The 11,696-nt window shown below is 46.6% G+C and overlaps 1 protein-coding gene across 1 annotated transcript in view; it reads left to right on the top strand.

Annotated features, from left to right (window-relative positions):
- Positions 1-134: 134 nt before the first annotated feature.
- Positions 135-11,696, top strand: part of SMC1A (structural maintenance of chromosomes 1A) — a 28,537-nt gene continuing 16,975 nt past the window's right edge. Inside the window, exons 1-7 of the mRNA XM_080987309.1 lie at positions 135-358; positions 1,099-1,287; positions 1,747-1,859; positions 3,081-3,284; positions 4,539-4,777; positions 5,549-5,807; positions 7,123-7,263. Of these exons, the coding sequence (XP_080843435.1) occupies positions 250-358; positions 1,099-1,287; positions 1,747-1,859; positions 3,081-3,284; positions 4,539-4,777; positions 5,549-5,807; positions 7,123-7,263 (1,254 nt within the window). The 5' untranslated portion in view covers positions 135-249. The remainder of the gene's footprint in view (positions 359-1,098; positions 1,288-1,746; positions 1,860-3,080; positions 3,285-4,538; positions 4,778-5,548; positions 5,808-7,122; positions 7,264-11,696) is intronic.

The following is an 11,696-nucleotide window of genomic DNA, read 5'->3' as shown; positions in this document are numbered from 1 at the left end:
TATGCAAACCCCAAGGGGCCATAGCGCCCTATCAGCTGCCGGCTTTCCGAAGGAGGCGGGACAGGCGGCTTTGGAGCGGGCCGGGCGCCGAGTCCTCGCGAGGTTTGCGCGCTCGCGTTCTGGTGGCGGCCGAGGGGCCTGGCGTGGTCCGGCGCGGGCCTTGAGGTTCTGGCCGGGCGGCGCTGGCCCGTGTCCCCTGCCGGGCCCGGAGTTCCCTCGCGTCCCTGCCCCGCCGGCCCCGCAGCCGAGATGGGCTTCCTCAAGTTGATCGAGATCGAGAATTTCAAATCGTACAAGGGGCGGCAAATCATCGGGCCCTTCCGGCGCTTCACGGCCATCATCGGGCCCAACGGATCCGGTGCGCGGGCGGGGCTGGGGCGGCGAGGGGAAGGCCCGGCGAGTCGCCGTCCTGGGAGGGGGGCCTCCGCCTTGCGGGCGCCGACTTGGTTCGCGCGTTTCTGTCAGCTGTGAATGGCCAGTCTCTCGGATACGCCGCTTTGAGAGAGTTTTCCACATTTGGGGGATGGCTTTTTCGTTTGTCTGTTTGGAACCAGGCGTCGCCCGCTGACAGGCGCACCTGCAGACCCCCCCCCGTCATTCAGTTGCTGAGAAGACAAACCCGACCAGCTGGGTTTTTTTCTTCAAAATAATGGTGCAGGTAGAGGGAAGGCATTAATGAGAAGCAACTTGGTTATGAAAGTTTGGGGTTTAAATAGCTGGAGGAGGCACCCTACTGCGGCAAAGGGTGTGGGGGGGGAAGGCACTCCCCCCAAACTGTGTGAAATTTGAGAAGGGACAGCGTTAAGCGGCAGGGTTGAGGACATTCTTAGTGGTGATATTTGTCAGGAAAGGGGAGTGCTTATTTTTTTAGAGAGAGGTTCAAATCATGGGGTGCCCATCCCAGATCAGAAGAGGCATTCAAATCAAGAAATAAATTTGTATATGCTCAGAGGCAATCTTCACAGGTTACAGGGTTGTGGCACGTGCTACAATGGTTTTAGGGCCCAGGAAGTGAAAGCTCATATGACACCCTGAGGGAAAGCCGTATGGCACTTTTGCTAAAATGCATCATGGTTTATTTTGTTGTCCTCCATCCAGGCAAGTCAAACCTCATGGATGCCATCAGCTTTGTGCTTGGCGAGAAAACCAGCAATCTGAGAGTAAAGACGTTGCGAGACCTGATCCATGGAGCCCCAGTAGGGAAGCCAGCTGCCAATCGGGCATTTGTCAGCATGGTTTACTCTGAAGATGGTGCTGAAGATCGTACCTTTGCAAGGGTCATAGTAGGTGAGCTTTGGGGGCAGGGTGAGGAAATGGTTGGGTGTGTGTCATGCTGTAGTATTGGAGTCTCTGGTAAGCAATGTTGCTGGGTGGCTTGAGCAAAGAAGACTGGGCTACTCTGAAAGGGGTCGTGTGGGGGGAGGTCCTGAAGTGAGTCCCATTGTGTTCAGTGGGGCTTATTTCCTTGAAAGTGTGAATAATAGTGCAGCCTTTACATGCTTACATGAAAGTAAGCCCCTATAGAACTTATTTCTGAATCGCCTATCGGGCCTAAATCTGCTAGTGCATTCTTCCAAAGAAATCCCATCCTGCTTTTCACATTTACTTGTTTTCTGTGGATGTCCTTTGTAATACATTCTTCCAACCCTATTATCATCTTCAGAATTGGGGAGTAGGGTTGAGGAGCTTCTGGAACTTGGAAGTCTTGGTTTCTAGTGTTGACTGAATGAGATGTCTGTCTTCTAGGAAGCTCATCAGAGTACAAAATAAACAATAAAGTGGTACAGCTGAGCGAATACAGTGAGGAGCTGGAGAAACTGGGCATTCTAATCAAAGCTAGGAACTTTCTAGTCTTCCAGGTAAGCCCTCCTCCCCCTTTATAATCTCCCCAAACAGACATGCTATAGTAGAACATAAATTTATTGGCATTTTCCCACCCAGAGTCCACGTTGACAGCCAAACATGAGCAGACTTTCTCGTAACACTTCCAGAGTTGCTGACACTTGAGCAAAGGTTCATTTAAGAACATAAGACCTGTAAGATCAGGCCAGTGGTCTAACTGACTCAGTGTCTTGTTCTCACAGTGGCCAATCAAATATCTTTGGGAAGCCCACAAGCAGGAATTAGGTGCAACAGTACACTTAATTGGGATTTCCAGCAACTGGTATTCAGTGTTACACTACCTTCAGCAGGTAGTATACAGCCATCATGGCTAGTGGTTTTGCTTTGTGGGATATGGTATGGGCTCCACATGGATTCTGGGACGGGCTCATGTAATCCTACTAGGAGGAGAGCAGAGATGTGAGATTCAAGCTAATAGGATCCAGTGATGACTAACCTTTAATTTAACAAATAATTATTTTAACAAACCTTTCTGCTGTGAGGAAGGGCTCTAGCTCTGCAGTGGAGCAGTACATACTTGTTGGTTTGTTAGTTACATTTATATACCACCTTTTCTCCAAGGAGCTCAAGGTGGCATACGTACTTCTCCTCCTTCCCATTTTATTTTTACAACAGCAACTTACCTGTGAGGTAAGTTAGGCTGAGAGTGAGTAACAGGCCCATGTCTCTCAGTGAACTTCATGGCTGAGTGGGGAACCTGGCCTCCCAGGTTCTAGTTCAGCTCTCTAACCAACAGGTTCCTGTTCAGTTCACAGCATCTCAAGGTATGACTGGGAAGGACTCCTGTTTGAAACCCTGGAGAGCCACTACTAGTCGGTGTAAACAGTGGTTGACTCTGTCCAAGGCTGCTTCTTATCTTCCTATATTCCTCCTTCTAATAGTGCTATTCTAGTGCTACCCTAAAGTACAAATGCAGACTCCATTGCCTCTAGCCTATTGTTTTGCCTCTAGCCTATTGAGCTGGGAAGCTGGCAGCAGTGTGGTTCTGAAAAGACAGATAAAAAAATCAGACCTACACAGGGTCTAGCTGTGCCACAGACTCCCACTGCTTGTGTCATTGGTGGCACCTGTGTCTCTGATTTGTCACATATTATTCAATCCATGCCAGAAGAATGGAGATGACTAGATAAGATGAATCCCTTGGCTTGTTCTGATGCTGCCTGTTTTCACTGCCCCAGGGTGCGGTGGAGTCTATTGCCATGAAGAACCCCAAGGAGCGCACAGCACTCTTTGAGGAGATCAGTCGCTCGGGGGAGCTGGCTCAGGAGTATGACAAGCGCAAGAAGGAGATGGTCAAGGCAGAAGAAGATACTCAGTTCAATTACCATCGGAAAAAGAACATTGCCGCAGAGCGTAAGGAGGCTAAACAGGAGAAAGAAGAGGTAAAAACTGAAAGCTGCCATTGGACTGTGCTTTCCTTATGGGTCCAGAATGTTGTCACACTATCCCTTGGCACTTCAGTCGTGGAAACAATTTATTTTTCTGCAGTTTGAGTGGAAATCCAATCTGTTTTCAACCACCTTTTCCACATCCTTATTCTTCCTTGTTTCATCTCCTCAGCCACCAACACTGCCCTCAACTTCCGATTTTTTTAAAAAATCCAGTTCCAAAGAGCAAAATCACTCCTTCCACTCCTCAGTCCCCTGGGCTCATAAAATGTCATGGTCAAAGTGGGCCAGTTCTGGTTATGATAATATCAACACCATCTCTTTCCCCCTATCTGGATGAAGCTGCTTATTGGTCCTCAGTTGGGTGGGAGTGGCCTCTTAGGTACTGTATTGCTGTGATTGGTGGCATGGTTGTGCCTTCTATGTGTTCTGGCACCAGCACAACAGTTTAAGTGTCTGGGATTTCCCCATTCTAGCTCTAGGTGAAGTCTGGATAGGACCTGGCATGCCCTTCTTGCTATGTCTTCCTCTTTCTGTTATGAATCCTTAACCCTCAGTTCCCTGTTTTGTTATCTAAACAATTTTTTTGCCCATAAATATAACCTTATACTCACTTCCTTTTCCTGATTAAAATTCTAGTTTAAATAATAATAATTTTATTCTTTATACCCAGCCACTCTGAGGAATTGATCTTTTATTTTCAAGCATCTTCATTCTCCTCCCCTCCTTATTTTCTCTCCTTATCTCTTCTCTTTGTTTGCTGCCTCATTCTTTTTGTCCTTCTGTGACATTTTTTTCTACTTAAATATAAAATTGGCCTTACAGCTGTCTTCATCTTCCCCTCACCTCCTTTGGCTTCAGGGTGCCCTGCCTTATTAGATTCATATTTTGCCCTCCTTGCTCTCCTTTTAAGTACTTTTTAAAAGTACAGTACTTCTGAATTCCTAGATTCCCTGAGAGGGACTGTGTTTAGTGGGACATAATCCCAGGTAAGTAAAGATAGGATTGCAGCCTAACAGTGCAATCCTAACTATGTCTGTTGAGAAGTAAGTCCTGTTGAATTCAGTGAGGCTTACTGCCTGGTTAAGTAGAGATAAAATTGAAGCCCAAAAAGTGTGGTGATGTTGCTGTTAAGGTAAAGTGGGTTTAGTTTGAGACTCTGTTCAGTGCTTGGGATTAGAAGTCCTTTAGGCTTGCAGCATGCTTTGCCACAGCTTATGCCTTATGTTCTCCTTTTTTGGGGGACAGGCAGATCGGTACCAGCGCCTGAAAGACGAGGTTGTGCGAGCTCAAGTCCAGCTGCAACTCTTCAAGTTGTACCACAATGAAGCTGAAATAGAAAAACTGAACAAGGAGCTGGGCTCCAAAAACAAAGAGATTGATAAGGATAAGAAGCGGATGGACAAAGTGGAGGATGAGCTCAAGGACAAGAAGAAGGAGCTGGGCAAAGTGATGAGAGAGCAGCAGCAAATCGAGAAGGAGATCAAGTAAGCTGATAGGTTTTAGTATAGTGGGAAGCAAAGAATCAAATTTCAGAATTCTGGGATCTACTATAAAAGCAAAACCTGGAGATTTGGTTCTACCAACCCAGATCCAATCACCATGAGGTCTCCTGCATATACAGGATCTGTGTTAACACAAATCAGGTGTACCAACAAACCCTAAAATTGTACCGGACAACTGGTCAATAGTTGCTTAGTTAACAATGTGGTTTTGCGTGTGGGGACTTTGAGGCTAAGGCCAGGGCTAACTAATCCCAAATAAAATCTTTCCTTGATATCCCTGTCCTAAAGCAAATTGATTTAGAGTGTTGTCAAAAATTTTATGTACAACAATAGATAGAAAGAATATCTCAAGCAAGATAATTTTAGTGATACTCAATCTACTCCAGAGATCTTCAGACAGTGTTTGGGGAGAAACTTAGGGCTTCCTTGGAAGCTTATCAGGAGCGCCTTGATAAGAAGAGCATTAATGCTGGACGCATTATCCCCAAATTATAGAACTGTTTTATCTACTTCTACAACAGGGGTAGAGAGACTGTGGCCTTCAGATGCTGCTGGACTTGAACTTTGATCACCCTTACCATTTGCTGTGCTTTCTTGGGCTGATGGGAGTTGTAGTCCAGGAACATCTGGAGGGCCACAAGTTTCCCCATCATGACTTTATAGCATGCTGATCTAGAATGGGAGTTTGTCTTGGGCTTTCATGGAAACTGGGTATGCAATTGCCATACATAACAAAAGCATGGTGTTTTGCAGGGAAAAGGATTCTGAGCTGAACCAGAAGCGCCCACAGTACATCAAGGCCAAGGAAAATACGTCCCACAAGATAAAAAAGCTGGAAGCTGCCAAGAAGTCCTTGCAGAATGCCCAGAAGCAGTATAAAAAGCGCAAGGGTGATATGGATGAACTGGAGAAGGAGATGCTATCTGTGGAGAAGGCCCGGCAGGAGTTTGAGGAACGCATGGAAGAAGAGAGCCAGAGCCAAGGCCGGGACCTCACACTGGAGGAGAACCAGGTATGGTCAAGGGAGTAGCTGAGATGGGATCTGTGGCTCCAAACAGTGTTGGAAGGAGGAGACTGTTAGTTTGCCTTTCTTGGTGCAGAAAGTATTGATCTGATGTGTAGAGGTCTTTCCTATTCTAATTAATTTAAGAGGATTCTGGAAGCTTCTCTGTGTGAAAGAAACTGGTGCAAGCTGGAAGTTTCTAGCTGACACATAAGTGTCTATTCTATTCATGATGTTTGGGTTATGCCTTCAGAGAAGCTGAGTACAGCTGGCTTAAACTGGTCCTGTTATCTCTTTCTGTCAAGGTCATGCTGCCTATAATCAGAGGCCAGAAGGAGCTTGGGTTTCACTTTCTATCTCTTTTCTTCTGGTCTGGTGTTCTGTATATAGTATGCTCAGTGTTAAGGTTTTAGTCTTATTATAAATCTACTGCAACTGGATTCTTTATAGACAGTGCCAACCCTGAATGTATTGGATTTGTGACCGTTATGCCCATTTGCCTTCAGTAGCAGTAAAACTTTGCTGGATAAAGTATTAATTGCCTCTGATCTATTTTTGGGGAATCCTGCAACGTGTTTAAGTTTTTACTCTGCTAACTATATGTTGGAATCTGCTCTGGATCAATATGAGTAGTATTCATGTCAGAGACTTCATGTGACTTTGGAAGATAGAAGGAGCTACCTTATACTGAACTCCTGCCCTAAGCAATTTTTAAAATATTTATGCAATTTATGTTCCACCCTGCTATAGCAAAAAATACTCATGGTGTCTAAAATGCAATACAGTCAAATAACAAAATAAATTGTATCAGTAAGTTAGAAGTGATTTAAAAGCAGCAGTTTTTTTTAAAGCACAAGAAGTCATAGCTCCCACCCTCAATTCCTGCTGAAATAAAAATAGCATTTAAAGTAAGGTTACCGGACGTCCCCGTTTCCCAGATTTACAAATTAGTCCCCTGACAAAATCCATCTATTCAGTAGGAAGTTGAAAAGTGTCCCCGGATTCATTGAAAAAAATATAGTAACCTTAATTTAAAGTGCACCTAAAAGAGGGCAATGAAGGGGCCAGGCATTCCTCTTGGGGGAAACTGAGAGAGAAAGTTCCCAGGTGGGTTTTTACAGGAAGAGGTGGTTCCATTTGAGAACGGACCTCCGGAATGAATTAAGTACTTAACCCAAGGTACCACTGTAAAAGGATTGTGGCCCAATTTACAATCCCAGGTAGCTGTTCTGGGGGAAGCTCTCTCAAAGGCAACCACCTCTGTGTCCTGGGCAACTGTCTCCAAAATGTTCCGCTCTCTTTGCTTCCTACTTTTATCAAACAGGTGAAGAAATACCACCGGCTGAAGGAAGAGGCCAGCAAGCGAGCAGCCACACTGGCCCAGGAGCTGGAGAAATTCAACCGTGACCAGAAGGCAGATCAGGACCGCCTTGATCTGGAGGAGAGGAAGAAAGTAGAAACTGAGGTGAGTTGTTTTCCCTGTTGGAGCAGGCCTTCCCCATTTCTCTCCTATTTCCAGGACTAGGCCTGCATTGCCACCCACTCAGGATGTGCATTGCCCCATCCTTTGAAGTAAAAACAGAAACTCACCTGCACCTAGAATAACTAGATTTTGTCCTGAATCTGCATGTTTATAACAGTTAGACAAACTGAGTGAAGTTGCTTAACTCCTCTCTTACTTTGCATTTATCTTTTACTGATCAGCTTAGGTTTGGTTTGCTCTGCTTCTGTGCTATGTGCTGTCGCTTTTTTATGAACCCCCACATAATTGCACCTAGTCCCTCTCAAATTTTTGCATTAATGAGTTCTCCTACATTCCTTCCCATTCTCCCCATCACTTTTCCCGTCCTTTCCTTCCCTTCTCATCAGTCATCTCAGACACCCCCACCCTCTGCCTTTTGGTCATCCCATCGCCAAAAGCCGTGTCAAAGAAGAGAAAGGACTTTAAGCACAAAATGTGTGAGGAGCCATAACAGCAGCTTGTATATAGATAGGCATCATATATTGCTTGAAACTGGTGACACTGTATTCCTGATTCCACAAGGCTTTATACAGCTGGATCTGATCCAGTTCCGTAGTACAGATCAAACTGGCCTTGAGCCTTTGGAAGGAGCCAGTAGTGGAAAAGGGTGCACAAGCTAGGGCTGGGCGATAAATCGATGAATTGTCCAAAACCGGTTTCAAGTCCATATTGTGATATCAGTTTCATAGTTTTTCACCTGGAAGTATATTGCGAATCATGGGGTGGGTGGGTGCTATGCAAAAATTACAATGTGGGAAAAACCATGAAGCCACCAAGGCTTCTCTTGATTCCTGCATCCTGTTAACTGCTGGCTCAGCTCTCTTCTGCCTCCTGCAGGGGGCAGTGAATCGCAAGAGCAGGCGCCGGCAAAAAATCACAATGTGAGAAAAACCGTGAAGCCAGCCAATGCCTCTGCGTAGCTCCATCCTTATTTCAGGCATCATGATATCGGTATTTCATTTTATTTCACTTTTTATTTGAATACCAGCTTTCTATATTGCTATACACAAGGCAGTTTACAGCAACAAAATATACAACAAAGAATACACACCTTATAATACCGTATTTTTCGCCCTATAGGACGCACTTTTCCCCCTCCAAAAATGAAGGGGAAATGTGTGTGCGTCCTATGGGGCGAATGCAGGCTTTCGCTGAAGCCTGGTGCGCACCGACCCCTCTCGCTCTCCAGGCTTCAGGAAGCTATCCGCAAGCCGTGGGAGAGCTTCGCGCAGCTCTCTGCAAGCTGTGGGAGGGCTGCACGAAGTCGCGCAGCTCTCCCACGGCTTGCGGAGAGCTGCCTGTTCTGGGGGCTGGGGTCGGGGGAAGCTCGGGCTTCCCCCGCCCCAGCCCCGCGCCTGGGGGGGGGAATAATTTTTTTTCTTTATTTCCCCCCCAAAAAACTAGGTGCGCCCTATGGGCTGGTGCGCCCTATGGGCCGAAAAATACGGTAATCTGAGCCAATACAAAAAGTTATAATAAAACATAACTTTAAAATGGAACAACTTATATCCAAAAAGTAAAATTCAATCCATTAGATTGTAATCTGTTAGTAAAAGTAAATAATAGTAAATTAATCTATTAGAATAGTACACAATAAAATTAACTCTCAAAACATCATATCATGATGTTTAGCTGGTGATATATCACAGTGTTGAAAACCAAATATTGTCCAGCCCTGATGTAAGTGCAGCCCTCTCCAAGATGGCAGCAGCAAGGCCAGCTCCACTGGGTTCTCCCATCTCCCACAAGCACCATTCTCCGTCCTGCCTTCCTTCAGGGAGAAGCCCTGGCTTTCTTCATGTGCTCCAGTGGCAGAAGGGGGAATGGACCCAATGTCAGCCACTGACTGACTGAGTCCAGCAGCAAGAGTGTCAGTGGCGCAGCCGTCTCTTAGACTGTTGTGCAGTGGAACCAGCCAAAGCAGGCAGTGCCGTGCCTACAAAGTGAATGGTTTGCACAGGAATGGCTGGGAGACAGATACAAGATGAAATGTATTGATTGTTGTGCTGCGAGAGGGAGGAAAGAGAACTGTTATTCCAGTTGGTGATGGGCAGGGAAGTTCAGCCTGTGGACTGCATCACACTGCAGGGACTGCAGGGAAAGGGGTGGGATAATAATCATAGAGTTGGAAGGCACCCCAAGGGTACTCTAGTCCAATCCCATTCACTTCATCCATGATAATAGCCATCCAGCCTCAGTTTAAAAACCTCCAAGGAAGGAGAGTCCACAACCTCCCCAGGGAGACCATTCCACTGTTGAACAGCTCTTGCTGTCCGAAAGTTCCAGATTGTCAATATCCTTCTTAAATTGTGGCGCCCAGAACTGGACACAGTATTCCAGGTACGTTCTGATCAAGGCAGAATAGAGCGGGACCATTACCGCATTTACTCGAGTCTAATGTGCCATCGAATCTAATGCACACCTCAGTTGGCAGAACCTTGAAACAAAAAAAAAGTATTTGCTGGCGAATGTAATGCACTTAGACAAGAGGTGCACTCTTTACAACAGACAAGCTGAAAGTTTTGAGGTGCTGCAGGCCTGGCAGGGGAGAGGAGCCAAGCAAGGTGGCAGGGCTGTGCAGATGCCAGGGAGCTGTCCTCCTTTCCTCCTCCTCCTCCATCTGCAGTAGCTTCTTGAGGGGGGCACAGCTGTGCGCCCCTCAGTGGAGCAGTTTAAAGGACCCCACACCTTGCCTCTGGCTCGCACTAGCCAGTGGCTAGGTGCAAGGTCCTTTAAACTGCTCCATTGAGGGGTGCACAGCTGAACACTCCTCAATGGAGAGATGGGATGGAGCCCGCATCCTGATGCCGGCTAGCGCAAGCTGGCAGCGAAGTGCGTTTTTACTCAAGTCTAATGCACCATCGAATTCAATGTGCATCCAATTTTTCACAGCCTAATTTGGCAAAAAAAGGTGCACTTTAGACTCAAGTAAATACGGTACTTCCATTGTTCTGGACACTAGGCTTCTCTTGAGGTAGCCTAGAATAGCATTAGTTTTTTTTGCTGCTGCCTCACACTGTTGACTCATGTTAAGATTGTGGTCCACCAAGACTCCAAGATCCTTTTCACATGTACTTCTGGCAAGCCAAGTGTCCCCCATCTCCAGGTAAAGGAGTTTGAATAGCTTACTCCATGACAGTGTGGGAAACCTCCAGCCCACAGGCCAATCTCGGGCCATTTCCCCCAAATTACACCCACTCAGCCATCAATTGACATCATGGTGATGTCAGCTGATGGGCAGGGAGACATGGTTTATTCCTGTTTTGGCTGCATGCCCTGTTCCTGGCAGTAGGGTTTAATCTCCATGAGATCAAATCCTGCTCAAAAGCCCCTTTTGAAGCAGCTCATGTTGTTCTCCCGCGAGCAAGTGGCAGCAGCAGTGGGAAAGAAAACACTTCACCACCAGCCAACTGCCTGCTTGCAGGAAAATCACATGAGCTGCTGAAAGCAGTGCTTTTGGAACCCAGTGCTAAGCAGGATTGTTCTCCCTTCATGTGAGCTGACGCTAGATGATGTATCAATATATCACCCAGGACTGGTATGAGGGGCAGACTGTGATGGCGGCTTCACTCGGTATATTGCATGTGAAGCCACTGCTGCTCCTGAGTCCCTCTGCCCTGAGTGAAAAACAAGCTTTAGCTGGGTGCTGGAGGTAGAGGGACTCAGGAGTGGCGACAGTTTCACCACCGATATACCACTGAGTGAAGCCGCCATTGCACTCTGCCTGCATACTTCATCAGTGAGGTGCAATGCAGCTTGTTCCTCCCTCTGCTTGTTTAAACTGCTTGGCTGAGGAGCCTTCTGCTGCCGTTGCCGTTTTACGGAGCCCCTGACCTTCCCCTGGCTGACACAAGTTAGCAGCAGGGTGGGAGCTCCTTTAAAGTGCTCCTGCTCCCCAGCTGAGGGAGCCCCAATCCTTCTCCTGCTGATGGGAATTTGGACGACAGCAGGTCAGGGAAGACTGCTGTCAGAAGATCTTCTGAACTCTCTTAGGAATTGGTTGAGCAAGTTCCCAGGAAAGAGGTATGTCAGGTCTTGGGGGACTTTTTTACCCTCCAGATGTTGCTGAACTACAACTCTCATCACCTTTTTTTGTTGGGGCTGATGCAGTTCTGGAGGGCCAAAAGTTCCCCACACCTGCTGTAAGGGAAGCTTGAAGGTTTGTATTTCCTGCTTCCATGAAACAAGTGGATTCCAGAGACGTACAGCCTTTCCATACCCAAGATCAATCTTTCACTCTTACTTGGAATGCTGGATATGCTTTTTATGTTTTCCTCTTCGTATAACCAGAGTAGTTTGATCCTCCCACAGCTTTTTTACCTTGTCTCCCCTTTGCTCTCTGTCTGTCAGTCTCTTTATTTCCCTAGAAGAGGGCT

The sequence above is a fragment of the Podarcis pityusensis genome (assembly GCF_964106645.2).
Source record: "Podarcis pityusensis genome assembly, chromosome: 17".
NCBI classification, from domain to species: Eukaryota; Metazoa; Chordata; class Lepidosauria; order Squamata; family Lacertidae; genus Podarcis; species Podarcis pityusensis.
Note: the sequence above shows the minus strand (reverse complement) of the source record. Positions and strands in the feature narration are given on the sequence as shown.